Consider the following 25387-nt stretch of genomic DNA (forward strand, 5'->3'; position numbering starts at 1 on the left):
AATCAAAATACCTTTGGACCCGACAATATTTTTGCTGGGTGAGTTGAATCCTTTGAAAGATTTGGGATTAGACAAATTTCAGATGGCTTTTGTATATTTAGCTTTATCTGTAACAAAAAAAATGTATAGCAAGTACATGGAAAAATGCTAATGTGATTGATATTAATAGATGACATAATGAGATGAAAACTTGTTTGATAATGGAAAAAATCATGCATGTTTTACATGATAATTATTCTTTTTTTCCTTAATAAGTGGTCTTTATATTCATAATATTTACAGTTAGATTTACCTTGATTAGATTTTAGGGTTTTTTTTCTTTCTTTGGCACTCCTAAAGAGAGCTGGCTGAGAGGGGGAGTTTCTTCTTTCTTTTTTTTTATATACATATAATTTAAAAAAAAATCATTCATATGTACTTTTTTTGCTGTATGTAATAACCTTGTTGAATGAATAAATAGTTATTAAAAAATGTACACCCCACCATTAGCAGAAAAAAAGTTATATATTCAAAAGTAGTTTTAATTAAATCATTTACTGCAAGTGTATTTGAATGCAACCAAGATGGGAATACACTGGAACACATTTGATTTTCAACTACCACTTCAATATGTCAACCAACTCAAACACACATTCAACAATTGTCACTTCAGTGGGAACCTTGCCCCTGACACTGGCTGCAGATTTTTTTTTTGAGGGACAAATTTTGTTAGTTTCAACCTTAAATCTCCACGTTTTGGAATTTCCAGTTGGCTTCTCTTAGCAAATCACTAACAGCACTGAAGCCACATTCTACTAAATAAGATTATGGAAAATGTATCAATAGTTCCCTTGCTAAAGTAGTCAAGTCTGGGTATGTCTTTTCGATCTTGTTAGACAGCCATATCATGGTTCCTTTCACTTTGAACAGAGTTTTTACATATTCATCATGTTGGAACTCAGATAACTCCTCTTGGTAATGCACTGGAACTTCACAAGTCCACCAACAATGGCTGAGTTAACCAAGAGGGAAAATCCATTGCCTTTAAATCACAAAATCTATCACTGAAGTCAGTAACCAGCATTTTCAAATGGTCAGCAATGATGTTTGTTATCTCACACTTATTCAACCAATAGAATCGACTGAAATTTCTTGCAGATATATTCCTTTGGCATAATTCTAGAAGTGTCATGAATATCTTTGTTTTTGCATCAACGAGCATCATATTTGCTACTTGGAGTTGCTTGTTCAATGTACTTAGTTTTTCAAAAATGTCTGAGAAGTAACTCACAAAAGCTTTGCCATCTGTTGTTAGCAAGAGCTTCATTTCAGGTTTGCCCTTCAAAAACTCGCTGAGATCAAACAGTTCCATAAGCCTTTTGAAGCAGTTTCCCTTTGACAACCATCTTCCTTCAGTGTGATGCAATAATCTCACATGTTCTGCATTTTTAAAAATTTTAAATTAATCGACACAAAACTGCTCAAAAGGACGTTCACATTTGGCATTAGCTTTGATTGCATTGATACACGATCACAGGATGCAGTATCTCATGTAGAAGAGAGGGAAACTTTCTTGATGACTAAATTTTCTTGGTGGATAACGCCAGGCACAATGTTTGTTCATTAATTTTAAACATTTTTTAAAACCCATCATAGCAGGTTCACCATCTGCAGCACAAGATACACTGTTTCCTTTTGGTATTTCATTTTCATCCAAATAATTTTTGAGCTTGCTGTAGATATCAATTGCAGTGTTGGTTGTTTCTAATGATTCATAAAACATATCTTCTTGAAATGTTTCCTGATCAATACATGTCATGTATGCCAATAACAGAGCCTCACAGTCTCGTATGGTAGGTTCATCCAGTTGTATTGAGAACTTTTATAATTTCAACTTCTTAATAAGCTGTTTTTCAACATCTTGACCCATGTGATGTATTCTGTTGCAGACAGTATTATTACTCAATGTCATTGCTCAGACATCTTTGTCATCCTTTTGCAGAACTGTTTTGAAAAACAATGAAATGGAGGGTTTAATCAGTTCTTCTCCAATTGCATGATTCTTGCCATGTTTTGCTAACAGCAGAGAAATTTCATTGCTAGCTTCAAGAGTGCGATTCAGGGCTGTAGTTTGCATAGCGAATAATGAAGTGATTTTTGATCTATTTTCAAACTTCTCTTTCTCTTTGATTTAAAATTTTCAAATGGACATGGTTTAAGGATGTTTTACCCTCAAATAAACATCAAGATGGCTTGCTTTCATTGTTTCATTTATCAAAGTCTGTGGCATAATAGGCAAAAGGTGCACGTTCATTGTGTACAACAGATATAAACCCAAACTTCAAGAACTCCATTGGATCTTGACGAACCTTTTGCTTGCTTGTTTTGCTCATTTTGAATATACAACAGTGCAAGCTCTGTAACACATTAATACAACTGCACAAGCTCCCTGAAACAGATCAATCAATATTTTATGCCTTAGAATTGAAAATAATGATCGAATCAAAGGAATACTGACCCTAAAAAAACCCCAGTGCAGTTTCTGACATTTCTACCCCTCCCCCCCACCACCCCCGGTGCATCAAAACTGCGCTATCCTTTACTTTCTGGGGTCCATACCCCCCCCCCCCCACCTGCCTCAGGCTGGCGCGTGGGGTAGACCCCTACCCCCAATCAAAGGTATATACAGATACAGGTCTCACTCACTACTGAACTGAAAAAGTAAAGGGGTATGGATGGAGATATGATTGTTGAGATAATTTGGAATCCTCGTCGCCAATGAAATCATTTGGAATGGATGATAACAAGACCAGTCAGAAAAAATATTATAACGTTAACCAAGGATAACGTTAAAATAAGAGAAACATCAAAAGAGCAAAAACATTATGAAAATTAAAAGAACAAAGTGATTTAACTTGGAAGTTGTGTGTTGTACTGACAGTACACCAACATAATGAATATTTTTTCAAACCAACCTTTTAATTATTTCCCAAAATATTCCCATGCCCCATTAGTGGGGCGTACACCCCACCTTGAGTCCCGGAATATAGCTTGCTGATGGGCAGCAGGCACCTGGGACACCACTTGGTCTCAAGATTATAAAAGACGAGACCCAAGCAAACAGAGTATTTTTCAAAATCACATTCTTGCTACAGTTTCTGTGAGCTGAAAGGCCAGAGGTTGAAGGCAAGTAATTTCAACACAAGACCAAGCGTTTGTTCTTGTTATCGTAGTACATATTGGTCTTTGGTTATCTCTAGCCATTTCACCCATGATGAAATGTTCTCCCCATCTCAGAGATTAAATTTTTTGTACTGAAATAATATGTGAACCAATTCTAGGATAATGGACAGAAATGCAAATACAATTTCTTAGTATACAAGATTCAGTAGTTCACCTCTGTTCTTTTGTATGAGCCAAGCCTGAGCAAATTTTTCAACTCTGGCTTCGAGGGAATTCACAAATCTTTGTTATATTAAAAGCATATTGGAGTAGTAAAATAAGACTAGTGCTGAAACTTCAAACTACTATTTACTAACAGCAGGTATCCTTTAGTTGATGTTGGCTACCCATTCTCTTCCACATCTCACGAGATGGTCTTTTTAAAAATTTTCACTGCTGTCGAAGATCAAGCCATTATGAAATTACTATCATTAATCTGCATTTTGAACTAATCTTTTCTCTAAATGTCTCAAAAGAAAAAAAAATTACTTAAGTGACCACCCACCCAATTTCTTATAGTTTGCAAAAAATGGAAAGGACATGTTAATGCTTGGTACCATACCTGCTCCAATTTGGTTCTCTGGAATACCAATATTGTAAAATAATTTTTTGTACCAATTGTTAAGACTTAAACATTTAATTTATCTACAAAAGAAACCCCTTCACACTCAAAATTCAGTCTGCAAAACCAATTGGATCTTCGACACCAGTTGCCAAGTAATTTTAAGTAGTCCTCAGACTACTTTCATCTAAAACCAAGAAAACCTCAAAAACTTCAAACCCTGTAATCACAATTTATAGTGAAAAGGTCTATAGAATATATAGCAAAAACTTCAACACAGAAAAGGATACTTCAGAAAGGTAGCCACAAACCAGGTTGTTTGGACAAATTCAGAATCTTGCTGTTAACTGTCCCAAAACCTTATTTTTCTTAAGAAATACAAACAAAATACATAAGGAATTTCTTTATTCACAACTGTATTCATCAAAACAAACTAAAAGGAATTCAAAGAAAAAAGTAAACAGAAGGCACTATAATTTCTTCATGGAACCAACATTTTGACTCCAAGCATTTTTTTTTAAATACATCTCGCAGCAGTCCAAACCCACTGTATCACAACGAGTTCTATTGCTGCTTAGAATACCGCCCATACACAGGATTGAACAAATTTGTACAATTTCAATGTATTCACTGAATACTACAATATTTACATAAAGTCCCAGAAGTTTCCAGAATGCAAAGATTCATTTTTCCTGGTCCTTTGAGAGAGGTCTTCGGAACAGCAGAATGTGGGGTTCTGAAAATTAAAATAAAACAGCAGTGGTAATTTATCAGCACTTGTAGCCTGCTTCTGTAGTCCTTTAATATTAAAGGATCAATTCTTTAAAAAGGCAGCACGATTACAACAATGCTACTTCAGCACCAGCAGCCTGAGTTAGAATCCATCACTGTCTGCAAGGAATTTGTATATTCTCCCCATGATGATGTGGGTTTTCCTCCAAGTGTCCAGTTTCATCCCATATTGCAAAGATGTATGGGTTTTATCGATTTAATTGGTCATGAGTGTAATTGGACAGCATAGCCTGGAAGGGCCCATTCCTGTGCTGGATCTCTAAATTTAATTTAAAAATGAATATTTTCTGAACAAAATATCTTGTACCAAATAAATTTTCAATGCTTTGTGGATCATTGGTATGTATCTCTTTTGGAAAAGCTATGGACCTGTACAAAAGGGACAGGTTATACCAGAACTTAAGAGGAATCAATCCCCTTGTGTGCAGCTTTGCTGTAGCTATTAGGGAAGGTTTAAACTAGATTGGCAGGGGAACAGGAACTCGAGTATTATTAGATCAGATGATGAAGCAGTTGGTGGAAAAGGTGAATGAGGCTTGCAGTAAGACTGAGCAAGGAAAGATCTTGTCACCAGTTGGATAGATTGAAATGTCTTAATGTGTTTACTTTATTGCAACAAGTATCAACAAGGGTGATGGAACTTGGGGCATGGATCAATATATGGCATGATGACATTGTGGCCATGGCAGAGACTTGGTTGTCACAAAGGCAGAATTACCTTCTTGATGTTCTGGGGTTTAGACATTTCAAAAGGGATAGGGTGGGAGGGAAAAGAGGGGGGTGGGGACTGGCATTGTTAATTAGGCACAAATCACAGTTGCAGAAAAGGAGGACATAGTGAAAGGATCATCCGCGAATGGGGGCGTCAGTCAAAGTGGAACGGGGGCGTCAGTCAAAGTGGAACGGGGGCGTCAGTCAAAGTGGAACGGGGGCGTCAGTCAAAGTGGAACGGGGGCGTCAGTCAAAGTGGAACGGGGGCGTCAGTCAAAGTGGAACGGGGGCGTCAGTCAAAGTGGAACGGGGGCGTCAGTCAAAGTGGAACGGGGGCGTCAGTCAAAGTGGAACGGGGGCGTCAGTCAAAGTGGAACGGGGGCGTCAGTCAAAGTGGAACGGGGGCGTCAGTCAAAGTGGAACGGGGGCGTCAGTCAAAGTGGAACGGGGGCGTCAGTCAAAGTGGAACGGGGGCGTCAGTCGAAGTGGAACGGGGGCGTCAGTCGAAGTGGAATGGGGGCGTCAGTCGAAGTGGAATGGGGGCGTCAGTCGAAGTGGAATGGGGGCGTCAGTCGAAGTGGAATGGGGGCGTCAGTCGAAGTGGAATGGGGGCGTCAGTCGAAGTGGAATGGGGGCGTCAGTCAAAGTGGAATGGGGGCGTCAGTCAAAGTGGAATGGGGGCGTCAGTCGAAGTGGAATGGGGGCGTCAGTCAAAGTGGAATGGGGGCGTCAGTCAAAGTGGAATGGGGGCGTCAGTCAAAGTGGAATGGGGGCGTCAGTCAAAGTGGAATGGGGGCGTCAGTCAAAGTGGAATGGGGGCGTCAGTCAAAGTGGAATGGGGGCGTCAGTCAAAGTGGAATGGGGGCGTCAGTCAAAGTGGAATGGGGGCGTCAGTCAAAGTGGAATGGGGGCGTCAGTCAAAGTGGAATGGGGGCGTCAGTCAAAGTGGAATGGGGGCGTCAGTCAAAGTGGAATGGGGGCGTCAGTCAAAGATTCCTAAAACAGTAGCCAGGCCATCTAAAGGTCATACTGGATTTAGTGCTAGGCAGGCAACATGGGCAGGTGATAGTCCTTTTGATGGGCAACTATATTGTAAATAATGACCTCAACTCACCCTGATCATGGACAAGTCAAGGCAAACAATATGGGGAAAGTATTTTAATTCCATTGCAATTATCCATACCTCAATTAAGTAGGAACTTGGAGTATTAATCAGGAATAGAAGTTTTATGGGAAATGCACAGTAGAAATGTTGAAGCTGTTTAGGGACCACTTTTATAAATTTTGGTTAGGTTAAGATAGGAAAAAGGGTGGGAGAGTTAATGGAACCATGGTTGACAAGAGAGGCGGAACACTTATTTGAGGAAAAAGGAAGATCTCCCTTTTAAGGTGTTCGAAGCAAAAAAAAAAGACAAGCTTTTGAGAATTATAAAGGTAGCCAGGAAGGAACTTCATAGAGCTAGAAGGGGACATAAGAAAGTCTTGGTAAATAGGATTAAGAAACAAGCCCATGCAAATGAGCCTACTTCATTAAGTTTTAGTTAGATAGATTTTTACATAAAAAAGGAATTAAGCAATATGGGGGGCGAAAAAGCACATAGGTGGAGAGGAGTCAATGATCAGATCAGCCATGATCTTATGGAATGGCAGAGCAGGATCAACAGGCCAGATAGCCTACTCCTGCTCTTATTTATGTTAAGGTGTCCTATTAATAACTATGATATAGTTGGGATCATGTGACTTCAGGGGAAACATGACTGGGAGCTCAACATTCAGGGTTATTCGACATTCAGGAGGGATAGACAGAATGGAAAAGGAAGTGGAGTAGCCCTGTTGGTTAGGGAAGAGGTGAATGCCATAGAAAGGAAGGACATCAGTGTAGAGCAGGGGTCTCAAACTCAATTTACCCGGGGACTGCTGGAGGTAGAGTCTGGGTGAGGCTGGGCCGCATCAGGTTTTCCACAAGAAAAGCTCTTACAAAAACATTCCAATGTTATCAAATGTCTTTTTTTTTTATTTAAAAAAAAACACAAAATAAGATGAAAAAATAAATAAATTAACAAATCATAAGAAAAAAATAAATCAATCAATAATAAATAAATAAAATGAAAATAATAATAATAATGAAAATAATAATAATACAGCAGATATAGAAGACTGAAGAAACCACATAGTTGCTGACTGGAGAAATGTAATTATTATTATTCAGATTTAAATGTCTGTATTAACAGTTCTTTAATCTTTAACTTTCTGAACATGAATGGAACATTGAACATAAACTGTTATGAACAGGTCTTCTTCTGCCTACTTCTTACTGCTAGAGATCTGGCAGCGCTTCCTCTCGCATAGCCGAGCCACATTTGGCTTAAGGGAGGAGGCAGTTGAGACCCTCAGTAGGGTTTGAAGATGTTCGTCAGTAAGTCTGGACCTGTACTTGGACTTAAAATTCATGCGCCGAAGCGCGTGAAGCGGGAGCGGCCGCGGAAATTGCACATGTGCCGCGTGCATATAATGACAAATAGAAAATGCACACAAATATGCTTATATTTGCAATAAGCCCAGCCGATGTCCCGCCCCAAAGAGCTATACCCCACCGTGATTGGTAGGTTCGTTCAGCTCCGCACACAACACTGAAAAGTGCCAATCATATCAAACTTGTGGGCCGCACTAACATTAAACTTTCGTATTAAGGTGGGGCCACAAACTATCGTCCCGAGGGCCGCAGTTGGCCCGCGGGCCGCAAGCTTGAGACCCCTGGTGTAGAGGATGTGGAATCCATATAGGTAGAGCTGGGAAATACAAAGGGGCAGAAGACGCTAGTGGGAGTAGTGTACAGGCCGCCTAACAGTAGCAGTGAGGTTAGTGAAGGAGTCATAAAGGAAATTGGTAATGCGTGCAACAAAGGGACGGTAGTTGTAATGGGTGACTTTTACCTACATGTAGATTGGGTGAACCAAATTAGTAAGGGTAAGGTTGAAGAGGATTTCTTAGAATGCATGCAGGATTGTTTTCTAAATCAGCACGTTGATGAACCGACGAGGGAATAAGCCATTCCAGAGTGGGTATTGAGTAATGGAGAAAGGTTAACTAGCAATCTTGTTGTGGCCAAGAGTGACCACAATATGGTGGAATTCTTCATTAGGATGGAAATTGGTACAGATACAAAGGTTTTGAACTTGAAGAGGGGTAACTTTGATGGTGTGAGATGTGAATTGGCTAAAATAGATTGGCAAATGGTACTTAGAGGACTAACGGTAGAAATGCAATGGCAATCGTTTAAGGATAGTTTGGAGCAAGTGCAGAAAATGTACACCCCAGTTTGCACGAACAAGGGAGATCGGAGAGTGTCAAATCCAAAGAAGGAGCTTACAAATTAGCCAAAAAGAATAATATCCCTGATGATTGGGAGAAATTCAGAGTTCTGCAGAGGAGGACAAAAGGATTAATTAGGAAAGGTAAAAGGGATTATGAAAGGAAGCTGGCAGGGAACATATAAAGGAAATAATTGTAAGTAGAGAAGTTGTATTAGTTAAATTGCAGGGATTAAAAGCGGATAAATCCCCGGGGCCGGATAGTCTGCAGGAAGTAGCCCAGGAAATAGTGGATGCGTTGGTAATAATGTTTCAAACTTCTTTGTTTTTTTAAAAAACTTTATTTAAGATTTTATAACATGAATAACATATAGGATTACATTAAAAAAAATTAAGAATAAAATAATAAAATTACAATACAGTATCAGTAATCTAAATAAACTATACCCTCCCCAATAATTATTACACATTAATAACCCAACTCAAATTAGTCCAACCCCCCTTCCCCCCAAAATAAAGAGTGAAGAATTAATAAAGTTAATAATGTATGTGAGAAAAAAACCCACTTAAAAAAAACAAAAACATAACTGATTAAAATACTAACAAAAAGAAAAGTAATTACTACTAAGATATCAGACTTAAAAAAACATATTTAAATCAAACTTAAATGCATATATTTAACAAACGGAGTTAAGATGAAACATATATTTAACTCAAACTTAATATAAAAAATTAAAGTTAGTAACATTATCTATCAAAAATTCTTAAACAATAATCAATTCTTAAAAAAAATTGTAGCATGAAAAAAGATGAAAAAAAAACTCTATAGAGATAAACCTTCACCAAATATCAACTAACTTTACATCTATCATCATATTAGTCACATAAACCATCTTAAAACAAAATTCAAACCTCATTAAGCATTGTACAATTCAATTTTAGTACTCTTCCACCATTTTTCCCTTTTACTCTTGAATAGTTATCCAATAAAAGCTCCAATACCACATTTAAATATCCCCAATCATTACGTTAAAATTCAGATATCCAAATAAAAACACATCTAAAACGAAATCTATATCTTCAACAAATGGAGCATAAACCACAAACAAAATTCAAGCTTCATTAAGAATTGTACAATTCAATTTATAACTTTCACCATTATTCCCTTCGTTCTATAACTAAAATAGCAAAATAATATACACCAGAATTACCACTCCTTTCACCTTAAAGTTAAAGAAAAAATATAAAAAAAACTTATCCATCCCATTCACATTTAAATTTCAGATATTCCTTATCTACTGAAAAAACTTTACAAAAAAAACCACATCAATTTTTAGTTTTTTTAAACAATCAAATACTTTCTTATGCTTTTTTTTTATATATTTAAACAAAAAACCGCTTCACTCTTTAATCTAATAATACAAAAAAAAGGAAAAAAAATGGGTAGGAGGTTAAAAATCCCCCACCTGTCTAAACCGCGCAATGCAGTAACTCCCAAAAAAAAAATGGGTGTGAGATAACTCACACGTAGCAGATGACTTTCAGGAAATAGTGCCTATCCAGTTCTCTCCCCCAACTCTCACTTCATCTTAAACTAACATCATCATTATTTAATATCCTTTTTTTTAAAAAAAACATTAGAAAAAAAAAGGACAACTCTTCTTTTAATCAGCTCCAACTGCCGAGTCACCATTACAACCATTCCTTCTTGGAGCACGGCTCTTTTCTTCCATCTCTTATCTCCTTAGAGATCGTGGCAGACTATGTCTCTGTTGAAACTGAGTAATTGGCAGCTCTTGAGCAAATGCTATAGCTTCCTTTGGAGAATCAAAGAACTTTGGTTGGCAACCATCTTGGAAAACCTTCAAAACAGCTGGATATCTAAAGGTTGCCTTGTAACCTTTCTTCCACAACTCTTTAGCAGGATTGAATTCCCGTCGTTGGAACATAACTTCTTGACTCAAATCCGCATAGAAGAAAACTCGATTATTTTGAATCATCAAGGGTGATTTTCTCTGTTGTGCATTTCTAATAGCCACTCGTAAAATTATTTCTCTGTCGTAATAATTCAAGCAACGAACCAAAACAGGTCTTGGACTTTGACCTTAAATAGGTCTTCTACGCAAGGCTCTGTGAGCACGTTCCAGTATTATACCTTCCGGAAAATGTTCTTGACCCAGCACCTGCGGAATCCATTCAGTAAAAAATTTTCTTGGGTCTGGTCCCTCCATACCTTCCGGCAAACCAGTAATCTTTATATTGTTCCGTCTGGATTGGTTTTCCAAATAATCAATCTTTTTCACCAAATTTTTATTTTGAGTTTGTAAGTCTTCGACCATTTTGGTCACATCAAAAACTTGATCCCGTATTTCGTCTATATCTTCTTCACAGGAATTAAATTTATCTCTCACTTCAAGCTTAAAAGCTCCAAACTCAGCCATCTGTTGAGAATGTATTTTCACCAGAGTATTAAACCTAGTACCAAGTTCAGTTATAATCTTGGATAATCCCTGCATTGTATAAGATAATTTAGATTCAAGATTCACAAAAATCTTTTCAATTGGAAGAGATTTTGGCTCAACAGATTTCTGCTTCTTCTGCATAACCAAAGGATCTTCTGTTCCTTCCTTCATTCTGGTTGCCTTCCTTATAGTATGACTGCTTGTGGAAACCCCAGCCACAGCCTCTCCAGCAATGACTGGAGGACACTGGCCGGGGTTTTCCCCAGTCCATAATGTATTAAGTTCTCCCAGTACATCAAGTTGCATAGGTTCTTCTATCTCAAGAGGTGCAGTTTGCAGCACCACCTCTACAGTTGACAAATGCCTTTGAGTAACTCTTTGTTCTAAAGGCTGTTTGGCACCCTCTTTAGGGGGCTCTACCAATGTAACATAGAGCTCTACATCCGAACACTGTACCTCTCTCCTGGGATCCATTTCACGCTGAGTCCCGGTGTCTTTCCTGTAGGTAGGCTCCAAAACTTGAACTTTTGGAAAATGTAGTTTTTTGATGATCTGTTGTCGTTTTTTTTTGCTCTTTTCCACCAATTGTACCATCATAAGTTAAATTAACAGCACTGAAATTATCTAAACTTTTAAAGAATTTTAACGGGCATTTCTAGACAAAACAATAAGATAGAGTCAGGAGAGGACTGGAAGGCATGTCTGATCCTTACGCCATCTTGCCACGCCCCCCCTTTCAAACCTCTTTGGATACTGGATTAGTTCCTGAGGATTGGAGGGTGCCCAACATAACCCCACTCTTTAAGAAGGGAGGGAGAGAGAGAAAAAAAGGGAAACTACAGACCAGTTAGCCAGACTTTGTTAGTAGGGAAGGTGCTAGAATCAGTTATTAAAGGAGTGGTATCATCACAGAGTCAGCATGGTTTTGTGAAGGGGAAATCATGTCTGACAAATCTAATAGTTTTTTGAGGATGTAACCAGTAGAGTAGATAGCGGAGAACCAGTGGATGTGGTATATCTGGACTTTAGTAAGGCATTTGATAAGGTTCTGCACAGAAGAGTAGCGTATAAACTTAAAGAGCACAGTATAGGAGGTATGGTATTAAGGTGGATAGAGAATTGGTTGAGGGACAGGAAGCAAAGAGTAGGAATAAATTGGTTCTTTTCAGAATGGCAGCCAGTGACTAGTGGGGTACCACAGGGCTCAGTGCTGGGGCTGCAGTTGTTTTCGATATACATCAATGACTTAGATGTGGGAATAGTTAGCAGTATCTCAGAATTTGCAGACGATACGAAGTTGGGTGGCAGGATTAGCTGTGTGGAGGATGCTAGGAGTGTGCAGGGTGATTTGGACAAGTTAGGCGAGTGGGCCAGGACGTGGCAGATGCAGTTTAATGTGGATAAATGTGAGATTATCCACTTTGGAGGTAATAACAGGAAAGAGGATTATTATTTAAATGGTATCCATTTAGGAAAAGGGGAGATACAGTGAGTCTTGGGTGTTGCTGTGCATCAGTCATTGAAAGTGGGCGTGCAGGTGCAGCAGGTGGTGAGGAGGGCGAATGACATGTTGGCGTTCATAGTGAGAGGATTTGAGTACAGGAGTAGGGAGATCCTGCTGCAGCCTTGGTGAGACCACACCTGGAGTACTGTGTACAGTTTTAGTCGCCTTATCTGAGGAAGGATATCCTTGCCTTGGAGGGGGTGCAGAGAAGGTTCACTAGGCTGATACCGGAGATGGAGGGACTTGAAGAAAGGTTGGATAGACTAGGATTGTATTCTCTGGAATTTAGAAGATTGAGGGGGGATCTTATAAAAACATAAAATTCTTAAGGCTTTAGACAGACTAGACACAGGACGGTTGTTTCCAATGCTGGGGAAAACCAGAACCAGGGTTCTGAATAAGGGGCAAGTTTTTTAGGACTGAGATGAGGAAAAATTTCTTCTCTCAGAGAGTGGAAAATGTGTGGAATTCTTTGCCACAGGAAGTAGTTGAGGCCGGTTCCCTGTCAATATTTAAGTGTAGGTTAGATTTGGCCCTCATGACCAAGGGGATTAGGGGGTATGGGGAGAAGCCAGGAACCAGGTACTGATCAGCCATGATCATAATGAATGGCAGCATGGGCTTGAAGGCCAAATTGCCTACTCCTACATCTATTTTCTATGTTTCTATATGTACATGAAGAGCAGAAGAATTATAGAGTGATGGTAGGGCCACTCAGATAAAATGGAAAATATATACCTGGAGACAACAGAGGCAAAGGTGGTCCGTAACAATGAATGTTAGGTCAGCATAGAACAGGGTTATGTGCTGGAGCACAGAGATTTAAAAAAAAACATTGGAGCTTCTGAAAAACATTAGAATAGACAATTCCCTAGCACTGGCAGGGCATAGCACAGGCTAATACAGGAAGCTATAAGAGATTGTTAGGGTGTTGATGATCCTTGAATCTTTCCAGGCCACAGGAGTGAGACCAGATTGGAGGAAGGCAAATATTGTTCCATTGTTCCAGAAAAGTAGTAGAGAGAATCCTGGGAATTATAACACCAAGTCTTAGGTCAACAGTGAGCAAACTCTTGGAGAGGATTCACAAGTGTTCGAAGAAGGTTGTACCTATTAAAACAAATTGAAATATTCTGAGGCGGTGACAAAACAAATTGAAGGAAAAGTAGTGGATGTGATGTATATTGATTTAAGTATTTGATAATGTTCCCCATGATAGGCCTATCCAGAAAATCAAGAGGCATGGAAACCTGGCTGCATAGATTTTGTTACAGAAGGTAGAAGATCATAGTAGATGGAGTTCATTCTAACTGGACATTGGTGACTCGTGATGTTCCACAGGTAACTGTTCTGGGTCTCCTGCTCATTGCAACTTTTGTAAATGACTTGGATGAAGTGGAGGGGTGGGTCATCAAATTTACAGATGACAAAGGTTGAAGGTGTTGTGGATAATGCAGGTTTCAATGGAATATAGACAGGATGCAGAGCTGGGCAGAGTTCCATTTGGAAAAGTATGAAGGGACACCATTTAGATTATCACACATGAGGGTGAAGTATGTGGTTAATGGCAGGATTCCAAGGAGTATAGAGGAACAGATGGATCATTTGGTCCATGTCCAGAGATCCCTCAAGGTTTCCACCAAGTGAGTGCTGGCCTTCAATAGTTTGGGATTGAGTTGAAGGGCCAGGAGGTAATGTTGCAGATCTATAAACTTCTGGTTAGATTTGATATTGGTTTCAGTTCTAGTTATTTTGGGAAGCTTTGGCAAATATAGAAATTTACCAAGATGCTGCCTGGATTTGAGAACATGTAGAAAGTTTGTGCACTAGATCTTTACTCTTTCGAGTGACTGAAGAGACTCAATAGAAGTACAGTATTAGATTATGAATGGCAAAGAGTCAATAGCCAGCATCTTTTCCCCCCCTATGGCAGCAATGTCCAATACCAGAAAACATTTGTTTCAAGTTAGTGGAGTTTATAGAGTTTTCTTCTCTCTATATACACATGGAGAGTGTGAAATACACAGCCAGAGATGGTGGTAGAGACTTTAATAGGCACATGAATGCAAGAAAAATGGATGATTTAGATTGATTGTGGAGTAGGTTTATAAAGATCTGCAAAATATTGTGGGCCGTAAAGCTCTTACTGTGCTGTACTGTTCTGTCTTCCCCATGGTGCATTTTTCTTTCATGCAGCCCAGTATTTATGGTTGTCATCTACTTGGCAAGGATAGCATTATTCAATTACAATGTGGAAATATGATACATCATAGACCAGTATTATCGACTTTAATTTGCATTTAATTTGTCAGACAGCAATCTTGAGCAAATTATTTTTGTAAACTTGACTAAGTGTAAGTCAAGTGCACTTCAAATCATTTAAAACCTCCTCCCAATAATTCATTTCTATTCCCTACCAGAAAAAGGACAAAAACTCAAGCAATAGAGGAGTTTTTACATGTATGCACAGCCTCCAGTTTCTTACCTAGAATGCATCTTGTCCCATCAACAAACAAGATAGATTTTTTATTTGTTTAAAATGTTTTTAATATACAAAAGAGATATAGCAGGGCAACAGGTCAATACAATAGCCTGTGCAGCCCAAATACACACAATTGACCAGCACCCCAAGCACATTTTAAGGGAGAGAGGAAACTGGAGCACCCAGAGGAAACCCACAGACATACAGAGAACATATAATCTCCTTACAGACAGCACAGGATTTGAAACCCAGCATTAACCATTGAAATCATTTTTGAAAAAAAAAATCACTTACACTCACAGTATACCAAACTTTGACAGACATTCTCTTTTTAAAAAAAAGAATTTTTCAAATCAATCCAAGCTAAATAATTTGTAAAAGTACATTGTTTCCCAAGCCTTTCAAAATGATTTCTATATTGAGCTTCAATGTACAACATATGGAACCAATATTTACTCACTTGCAATAATGAAGTATGAAAAATGTAATTAAATAAAATTTTCATTATTTGTGGTTAGTGCATTGACTTACTGAAGTTAAAAAATAAATAGTCTGTTGACAATGACACCAATGATATACTGTGGTAATGCCCTTTATGGATTCCTTCAATGCAAGTTTTAGCTTGTATGCACATCTACCAATATTCCTAAACCTTAGTGTTCCTGATCCCTACCCAGACTCAAGCTGTATTTTATCCTCATTCTTGATCCTGTGATGAAAAGTTAATGGATAAAGACAGCATTGTTTTTAAAAAAAAATCTGTATCAATAAATATTTGCACCCAATGGTTTGTCACATGGTATTTAATTAAACAATGCAATGACAGATAGTTGTCCCATCGTCAAGACCTAACAATTTAAAAGGCAAACAAATAAATACAAAGGAAGTCAAGAATACAAACATATGGAATAATCACATGCCTAGTATGTATATGCATATTTCTATCTCTATTTATGAACAGATCTTTTTCTCTTTTCTATTGCTATGTTGCATCAAAAGTGATCTTTCCTGCAGATACAAATAGAACCCAAGAAAATTATTGTTGCTAGGTTCCAGAGCAGACAAACAAGGTAGTTGTTGTGTTTGCTTTTGACATCCAGTAAACCACTGATATCATTCACAAACTTCCCAACTTTTATAAATTTTGAAAGTGATCTTTCGATAGGCTTCTGCAAGCTCAATCTTTAGGTCATACATGTAGCAAAACTCAAAACTACAAGGAAATCAGGAATGGAAAATTACCAAGGTATTTTAATATCCAACATTTACACTATTTTCTATCTTTACAAAGGCCACATTACAAGTTATTATTTAAAGGGTAATAATACCTGGCTCGTGCATCATGTAATGGACCCATCCCAGAGACTGCTGGACACCCAACTTCCGCCATTCATCCTCAGACATAAGATGAGTCTTTGGTACTTGCTTTGCAAGTTCTTTGGGCAACATAACATGTCTGTTGTTGAATTAAAAAGCAAGTTTCAGTTACATGCAGGTAAATGAAAATATGCAAGATGGATTATAGATCAGCTAACATTAAATGCACATCATTTACTTAATAGCACCCAACTGGTTAAATAGCCTCCAATATTAAGTTTTGGCATAACACCCAAAGAGTCAAAATTTCTAGAGGCAGGAAGACTATTGCTAGTAGGCTTGCATAGAATCCCTGATCAATATTTCACTGAAAATGTGGCAGCTTCTGTCACAATTAGAATTGTCAATTTAAAATTTGTATGGAGCCCCAGGTTCAATTTCAACCTCTGGTGCTGAGCACATTGTCGCCTTTTCTGGGCATTTTGGTTTTCTTCACCTCCCAAAGATATATAGGCTTTTGGTTTATTGGCTACTATAAATTCCCCCTTGTGTGTAGCTATTTGTTTCTCCAAAGTTGATAGCAAGGAAGAGAGAATTTTAAGAATTTGGATCAACAGAAATGAGTGGTTGAAAGATGGCACAGATCTGGTGGGCAGAAAGGTTTGTTTTGTTGTCGATCTCTCCCCCCCCCTAATGCTACACAGTTAAAGTCTAGAAGTGCGATAATAACAACATTTAATTTGGAGTTTTACCCAGGTGTATTACATTTTTAACTTTTTTTTGTTTTTCTCCCCCCAGCAGTGTAGTTAGGCAGCAAGGGAACATCCATGCTTTAAAAATATTTATCTAAACACCATTGGACTACAAATTATAGATGCACAACTTTTGAAGTCATGCAGTTGTTTTATCAGTTACTCAAAATGAAAGGCAACAAATGCAACAAAGAATGAAAGGTGATTTAAGATATACAAGATTATGAGAGGCAGACTTGAACAGCTTGCACTTTTTCCCCCAGGGCAACAATAGCAAAAACTAGAATAAGGTGAATGGATAAAAATTCAGAAGAGATTGGTAAATTCCACCTCTTCCCTCCCCCCCACCCCCAACAATAAGGACATTTAAAAGACTTAGATGGGTACATGGATGTAATAAAGAGAGGGTTAGGAACCGAGATTGGGAAGGATTACATTGACATGCAGTAGATGTGCTGTAATTTTCTATTTTCAGTACTTCTCACCAGTATTATGAGGTATTTTCTATTATCTATTAATGCGTCTGAGGGAGATGGATTGTGGGGGGGGGGGGGGTTTATTGTAGGTCACCACAAAGACAGTAACATTTCACAAAAGAAATCTCATTTAAAACACAAGAGCTATACACAAGGTAAGATGTCATGTCCACAGTGACTTTACAGAAACTTGAAGAATGCCTATGGAGACTTCACAAGTAGGTGTTAATTGAAATGATGCTGTGGAGTAAAATGGATTATTGTTTTTGAAAGCAACAGATGGCCAGGCTCAAGAAATTGATTCCAGTGCTGCAATCAGTCTGGTTGCAGTTTGATGTTTTAAGAAGGTCATCTGGTTTTAGGTCATTTCATGTTGGGCATCCACCTTGAGACCAGCTAAGGAGCAGATGGAAAAATTGGAACTTACCTTTCAGGCAGCAGCCCCAAAAGGCTGCTCCAGAGTCCCATTCATTTCCAGAGGTGCCTCATAGCACCTTCCAGATCTGAAGGAAGTGGAGTGACTGATGCTGTAGTGCCTTCCATCATAAATCCACGGCTGTCTTCCCTACCCATAATCCCCCATGCAGCTGAAACCACTATGGTTCCCAGAACAGTTCCAGCTGCGTGGGGGATTATGGGTAGGGAAGACAGCCATTACTCTGCCATGTTTTGAGCCGCAGAGAGTGGCCCAGTGTGGCTGCCCCGTCGACCTCCACCGACAGCCCCTGACTTGGAGGGAGAGGAGTGAGTGGGGAGATAGGTCACGGCTGTACATTCAGATTGATCGGCAGAGGGGTGCGCTGTGGAGATTATCCCTCTCGGAGAGGGGTTGGAATATGCAGTTCAGAGACCGCCTCCATATATTCAGAAAGTTAGGTGATTATGCGTTTTGGTGGAGTTTATCTGCCTTTACATCTCAACTTTTGGGCTATCCAAAATAGCCTTTTGGAGGGAGACAGAGGGAGATCTGCAGTGGCTTTTGGAAGCTGCAGCATGACAAGCTGGCAGCTTGTTTAAGACCCCATCTTGGAAGGCAGGTTGAAGGTTCAGAGTTCAGCCTAGTGAAAACCCTCGAGGTCCCTTACAAGAGGAAATGGCTGGCTAGAGTGTTTCACCTGAAATAAGGTAAAAAAAAAAGAGGAACTTTGTGGTGATCTGGAAGAAAAGGTTATCATTTGGAAAACACTGATGGAGCAAGTTTCTTCAGCAAGACACTGAAGTACTGATTGTGGGAAATCAGTCCAACGAGCAACAAATCTCTCTCTGAAACCAACTAGAACCTTCTTAGCGGTAACCATTTACCTTTTCATTTGAGCCTGGTGAAAATTCAAATGTTGAATTCTGTTCCCAGTACAAGAATTGCCTGATACTGGTGAACTTGAAGGAGTGAGAAGTGATATTAGGCTGTGAATCAAAGAATTTTCCTGAACATATACACATTACATAAAAGTGCTCTTAGTAATAAGTTAAAGTTTGACTTTTTAAAAAAAAAAAAGAAAATTAAAAGGAACTTTTGTTTAAGTAACCATTTATCTTGATGAACTTCTATTACTGCTGTGTTTTGGGGTCCTCTGGGCCTGTAACACCAGTGACAGCAAAGTTGTAAAACAACCAAACTACAATGCAAAATTTGCCACAATAAGAAATTTTTAAAAACTCTAGATTTGAGGAATCATTGAATGCAGAAGACCTGAATGGATGGACTCAACACAATCCTGTAAATTGACTGAAAAACACTGGAAAAAGAAAACAAAGCCCAAAAATCACCACAGCATGGGGAAGAATAGAACAGCCCTCCTGGAAATGGAGCAGACCGACGGGCAAAAACATGTGCCATCAGAGCAACTGCATGGAAAAGATGAAGGAGACCAATGGGCAGAGACACATGCCATTAAAGTCACCGCACGGAAGAGATGGATGGCCTGGGGCTGGCAAGTGGAAGACCAGCACTGACAATTGGCAATGTGATGGGCTTCTAAAATTGAGACCCTAGATGGGAGGGTCCAAAAGATAATGGAAGGAATGGGTGAAGTGAAAATTGCATTCGTCACTCTAACCAACTTCATGGCAGCCGCTGAATACAAACTGGAGAAAACTTTCCAGATGCCTGGAAAGTTGAAAAAGGACTGCTGGAGAAACTGGATTTGCTAGAAAATTATAATAGGCAACAGAATGTAAGGATGGGGGTGGGGGGGAGGGGGAGGGCAGTGTAAGGGAAGAGCTAGAGGGTCAAGAATTGGTGAGATTTTTTAAAAACTAGATCCCAAAGATCCTTGGAATAAAAAGGTGTGACGAGCCCATTGTAATTGAGAGAGCCCACCAAATCTCTGGGTCCTGACCAGGGCCGAACCAAAAACCAGGCCTGGTATTGTTAAAACTGCATAAATTTCAAGACATGGGGAGATGATACTCTGCGTGGTCAGGGAACACTATGGGCCATTGACAGATGAAGGGGCAAGGATCAGCCTTTTCCCAGATTTTAGTGCAGTACTGGTCAAGAAGAGGAAAGAATTCAACACCATTAAAAGAACTCGAACTCTAGGTACAAAAATTAGATTTGCCCTATTGTACCCAGGAACATTATGAACTGACATGCTAGGGGATGAAAGAAAATATTCAAAAGAACCCTGAAAAGGAATGGAGCTGGCACAGAAACTGAAAGGAAGAGCCACCCAAAGGGGAGATGGAAGAGCAAGGAAAATAGACTAAGGGACAAAGGGATAAGGAAAATAACGAGATATCCTTTTCCTTGACAGTTTTTGTACAATGCAAATATGGATAACAAAGCAATATAGCACATAATTTAAGGGATGTAATAATAGGCGACAAGGACTGTCAATGTAAATATATACAATGAGGAGTGGGAAAGAGAACCGAATAGGTTAAAAGCTTTAATAGAGCATCAGGTGGACTCAGCTTGAAGGGAAACAATGGTGCCAAGGGATTAGCTATTGGCGCCACAATAAAAGGGAGAAAATTAGTATATATAGATGGGATTTGTTTTTTTTTGTCTTTATTTTTGGGTTTTTATTTCAGGACTGCCAGTGCGAAGCAAAGAAGTACTTGAAGTGAGGCATGCACACAGCTATAGACATATGTGGACTTCCAGAGACAAATAAGCATAAACATGGATATCAATGAATAAGACATTAAAATGCAAGAGATGGGTGGGACAAGTAATATTGTCTTTGTACAATTCCAAGGCAAGGAGGTAGTAATTTTAATAAATACAAATGTTCTAGTGGCGGCAAAGGAGGTAGAGCAGATGTGAATAGATGATATAATAGCACACTGTCAGATCTACTTAGAGACTTGGTCACTTATGAATCTTTGTACACCAAACACAGATGATGAGCTATTTATACAAAGGGTTTTTCTTAAAATAGCTGGAGGACAAAACTATGTTTTAATTGGAGGAGATTTTAATTTTTGTTTCGATCCTACATTGGATAAATCCACAGTGACAAAAACTAAGGCATCAAAAGCCACACTAGCACATATGAGAAATCTAAACCCAATAGATGCCTGGAGATGGTTATACCCTCAAACTAGAGACTACTCTTTTTATTCAAAACCCCACGATTCTTTCACCAGAATTGACCATTTCCTAATGTTGGAATGCAGGATGGTCGAATCAGAATATTTGGCTACATTATTACCAGACCATCCACCTTTGGTACTGATAATGATGGCAGAAAATCAGGCATCAATGACTAAATTCTATGCTGTTGAAGAGAGAAGACTTCTGCATGTTTATAAGGGACCAAATTAACATATTTTGCAAAACTAACTGCCCATCTACTAATAAGTTTTCTGATATGGGACATACTAAGGGGGGGGGCAGGGAAGGAGAAAAGATAATATACATTAAAAATATGGCAGAAATTAACAATCTGGAAAAAGAAATTATGGCATCACTTTGTTTTAGTTGTTTAGTATTCAAAGTTCGGGGAGGGGGAAAGAGAAATTATATCTGAGAAATGAATGATACTAAAAGAGTATAAATATATTAAAATGGATTTTCACCCCCAGACGTGATTTTTGGAAAAAATAAAATTTTCAAAAAAAACTCCAGATTCGAATATACTGAGCAAATTTACTGGCATCTGGAAAGATAGAAAAGGCTGGAAATATTTGCCCAGTGCTTTAGAAAGGAACGGATTGATAGGCATTCAGAAATGTTTCCTGAGAGTCTACTTTTAGGATTGAAGATTCAGCGACATCGTTTAGAAAAAAATATTCATCCTTCTTCAAGTACAACAAACCATGGGAATTCGTAACAAGGTAACGCCGAAAACTCAAAACGTCCTGAGAAGAGGGAGGATCGACAAGGGGCTGGAACACACCGTTATCCTCCAAGCTGGCCTTTTGTCACCTAGGGGTTTTTTCTCTCTCTTCAGTGACGCTTCGTTTATTACAAGTCAGCCATTAGGGCAAGAAACCACCTTTAGTCAGAGAAACTCCGCGCACCATTTACCTTCCCTCTCCGACAGAGCAGAGCCGAAGAGAGAGGAAGCAGCAGCGCGCATTAAGATGGCGGCGGGCCGGGCCGGGCCGGCTCCTGTAAACCCGCCCTGTACGCGGCTGACGTCATGCACGGCTCGCGAAGATGATCACAGCGACTCGCCTGTCCGGCCGGGTCCGGACCGTCACCGAGCCCGGCACACAAACTTGCAGGAGGCAAGGGGAACACTCACTTGCAAATCGTCCGCTCCTGGGACGCAATCAATGATCATGAGAAAGAAAGGGCTCAAGAAACGTCAGCGTTCAGTCAAAACAATCAGCCGCCGCGTGTTTACCCTGGCCCATTTGCTGCATTTAGAAACTCACCACTTGGAGTGACCTAACTGTTTACCTGTACTCGTACTGGTCATCGTAATACTTGTCGGAGTAGTAGATCTGCTTGTTCGACATGCCTGCCTGTTCAATGTCGGCTGAACAACGGTGAAACAGTGACAAGCCTCTCCTGCCCCTCGGAGCAACCGTTGCAGATTTCTGCTTGAGAACTCCACGCGGCGATTTGAATCGGACCGGCGCACGCCCATTGGACCGTTCGGAGGGTCATGTGATCACGCGGGCGCGCCTTCAACGGGACGTGGCGGAACGAGCGCAGTCCGGGTGAAGACAGTAAGCCGTCGTTTTGACTGCCCCTATTTTAACTGATGTTATATTTTAGCCCCAAAAGGGGACCGACGAAACAAACCCGGCCTTTTAAATTGCCAACATTGCATTGTTTACCAAATATTTCTCCACCACCACACAGGACATTAATTTTCAATCCATAAAACGCAGGACTTTTGCTTTATCATGGGCTACAACTACAAAATTATAATTATTCAAGTGTTTAACAGGACACCTTGAAAATGATAATAGTATCGAGCCGAGGCAACACGGATTTCAGAAAAGAATGATCAGGTTTGACGAATGGACATGTTCCCCCCTCCCAACTACGGTCTGGCTCGGAACCTCCCTGTCCTGCCCTAACCAATAACCACAACGGGACCAAATGCCAACTTAAAAGAAAACTGGCACTAATTGCAACTGGGAAGTTTATTTCTATGCTCTTTTATATTATTTTTTGTGTTCATTTATAGTGTTGGGACTGAATATGACAAACTTTCATCGACTGGAGGGCTCTGAAATGTGACAAGAGGAATAGATCGGGGGACCAGTGTAACGGGATGTTTGTAAAGCTTTCAGTAAGATTCCAAACACGACTTTCATCAACAAGATTAGAACATAAGTTTAAGGTGATGGGTATAACATAAAGAGAAACACATATACTGAAATAAAAATAGAAAATGCTGGAAGCATTCAGCAGGTCAGCTCGCATCTGGTTTGACAAAGGGTCTCTGACCTTAAATATTAACTGTGTCACCTTTCATAACCTGCTTTAAAAACACACTGAAATGTTGGAGGAGCTCAGTGTCTTTCAATATCCAAAGGAGGCAAAGTTTCAGGCCTGAGCCCCTTCTTCAATAAATACATAACCAGATGCGAGTTTAAAAATACATAACTCCAGATTCAAGAACGGATTCTTTCTTGCTGTTATTAAACTTTTGAACATCCCTCTCATTGTAAAATATGGTCTCTTGAACACACAAACCTTACCTCATAATATGCCCCTTGAACTGTTTTAACTGTCTTCTTTGGCTTGGCTTCGCGGACGAAGATTTATGGAGGGGGTAAAAGTCCACGTCAGCTGCAGGCTCGTTTGTGGCTGACAAGTCCGATGCGGGACAGGCAGACATGGTTGCAGCGGTTGCAGGGGAAAATTGGTTGGTTGGGGTTGGGTGTTGGGTTTTTCCTCTTTTTATGTAACACTGCACCCTCTATTTTTGTTTTGCTTTTGCACTACCTGCAGCACATTGATTGACTTACCTGTATAACATGCAAAACAATTTTTTTAATTGTCACATGTGGCAATAAACATATCAATTCAATTGAATTTAAATTCTTGCTTTTGTTATTGACATGTATTTAGAATGAACTATTGGATAGAAAGCAAATGCCATATATACTCGTGTAGAAGTCGATACCATGTAAAAATCGACCCCCTATTTTTGGCCAAAAAATCTGGTATTTTCCATATCATTCAGGTGCCTTGCCATTCGGTGTGGGCGATCATGTCTCTCCATCCATCATGATCTCTGACCCTTCGAATTGTGGTTGTTGCCTTCCCCTCTTGTCCTTCAGTGAAAGTTCCATCTTTGAGCTGAGACCATGGATGATGCTGAGTTCATGATTATACAAGGGAAAAATACTGAAGTGGTTTCCCCTGGCCTTCTTCAGTTGCAGTATCCATACTAGATGGCTAACCCTGGCCATTGATCAGCAGATTCATCTGCCCACCATATTTGGTTTTACAACCATAAATTCCAATTTGTAGGATCTGCTTGTAAAAACCATCCACCATCTGCAATCCATGGCATCACATGATCCTAATTAGGAGGCTAAACAGGTACTACATTTTTCCAAGGGTGACCTGTAGGCTATCAGATGGAAGGAGAACCTTACACCTCCTTATGCTGAGCAATTGCACAGCACTGATACCAACATTTTATATTGATGCAGTATTTTATACAAGGTGGCGGCATGGCTGTAGCTTGCAGAGGCCTCTCAGACTGTGAGCTTCAGAAACCCATCCCCCCCTCAAGAAGGCATTGTGCTCAATCTTTGAGTGGATGAGGATGGAGATTGGAACATAGGGAGTAAGATGTTGAAATTTGGGGAACGCAAAGTGACGCGCTGTAAATAACTTGAGATGTTGAGACTGAGTAATTGATTTACTGGCTTTCATTCACAAAGGACCGGGACCTCACCCTGTACCGTGACCTGGGCTTTGTGGGGAAGGCTCAAGGTGTTAGAGGCTTTATATGTCAAAGAGGGAGGGGCGTCAGGTACAGTCACAGAACGAGGCAGAACCAGGTAATCAGGAATACAATACAGTTCAGCACATTCACCCCTTTTTAAAAAATTGTCTGGTGGGGTAACGTGGGGCACAAAATCTTACAGGTTAAGCCAGTCTGGTGGCTTCATCTTCCGTACTGACCGGCAGAGCGCCGGTTATTGCATTGCAGCCGGCTCAGGTGTCTCGACCTGGACCTCCAGCACCATGTCGACCTGCTGGGGGCATTTTGGCTCGGCCAGAGTGACTGGGGTGAGGGGAGGGTGCAACAATACGTATTGCGTATCCATAGAAGGAGGGGGGAGGGTGCTGCTTGGTTGGTATGCTCCTCAGAGGCCGCCAAGTGCGCGAGGTCTCTGATGGAGACCTTTTCCTCGTGCCCATCCGAGTAGGCACGTATACGTATTGG

The 25387-nt window shown here is 39.8% G+C and overlaps 2 protein-coding genes across 3 annotated transcripts; both read right to left on the reverse strand.

Annotated features, from left to right (window-relative positions):
- Positions 1-500: 500 nt before the first annotated feature.
- Positions 501-22714, reverse strand: LOC138758991 (cyclin-dependent kinases regulatory subunit 2). Of its 2 annotated transcripts, XM_069928717.1 has the most exons (4): positions 22426-22706; positions 16354-16481; positions 4414-4499; positions 501-1983 (listed from the first exon to the last, which is right to left on the reverse strand). In XM_069928717.1, the coding sequence occupies exons 1-3, from the start codon at positions 22482-22484 to the stop codon at positions 4447-4449; spliced, it is 240 nt and encodes a 79-aa protein (XP_069784818.1). In that variant the 5' UTR covers positions 22485-22706; the 3' UTR covers positions 501-1983; positions 4414-4446. The 2 variants fall into 2 exon arrangements, with proteins under 2 accessions (XP_069784818.1, XP_069784825.1); XM_069928724.1 differs by lacking the exons at positions 501-1983; positions 4414-4499 and adding an exon at positions 14632-14760 and having other exon boundaries at positions 22426-22714.
- LOC138758983 (uncharacterized) lies at positions 9409-14740 on the reverse strand. The gene is made up of 2 exons (XM_069928705.1): positions 14691-14740; positions 9409-13653 (listed from the first exon to the last, which is right to left on the reverse strand). The coding sequence occupies exon 2, from the start codon at positions 11634-11636 to the stop codon at positions 10683-10685; it is 954 nt and encodes a 317-aa protein (XP_069784806.1). The 5' UTR covers positions 11637-13653; positions 14691-14740; the 3' UTR covers positions 9409-10682.
- Positions 22715-25387: the final 2673 nt, after the last annotated feature.

Source organism: Narcine bancroftii, chromosome 1 (genome assembly GCF_036971445.1).
Source record: "Narcine bancroftii isolate sNarBan1 chromosome 1, sNarBan1.hap1, whole genome shotgun sequence".
In the NCBI taxonomy this organism is placed as follows: domain Eukaryota; kingdom Metazoa; phylum Chordata; class Chondrichthyes; order Torpediniformes; family Narcinidae; genus Narcine; species Narcine bancroftii.

Coding starts and splice junctions, on each gene's coding strand:
- LOC138758991 (XM_069928717.1), bottom strand. CDS start 22,484: ATGTCGAACAAGCAGATCTACTACTCCGACAAGTATTACGATGACCAG. Junction 16,482..22,425: donor GATGACCAGTACGAGTACAG/GTAAACAGTTAG, acceptor ATTCAACAACAG/ACATGTTATGTTGCCCAAAG. Junction 4,500..16,353: donor TTACATGATGCACGAGCCAG/GTATTATTACCC, acceptor TTTAATTTTCAG/AACCCCACATTCTGCTGTTC.
- LOC138758983 (XM_069928705.1), bottom strand. CDS start 11,636: ATGATGGTACAATTGGTGGAAAAGAGCAAAAAAAAACGACAACAGATC.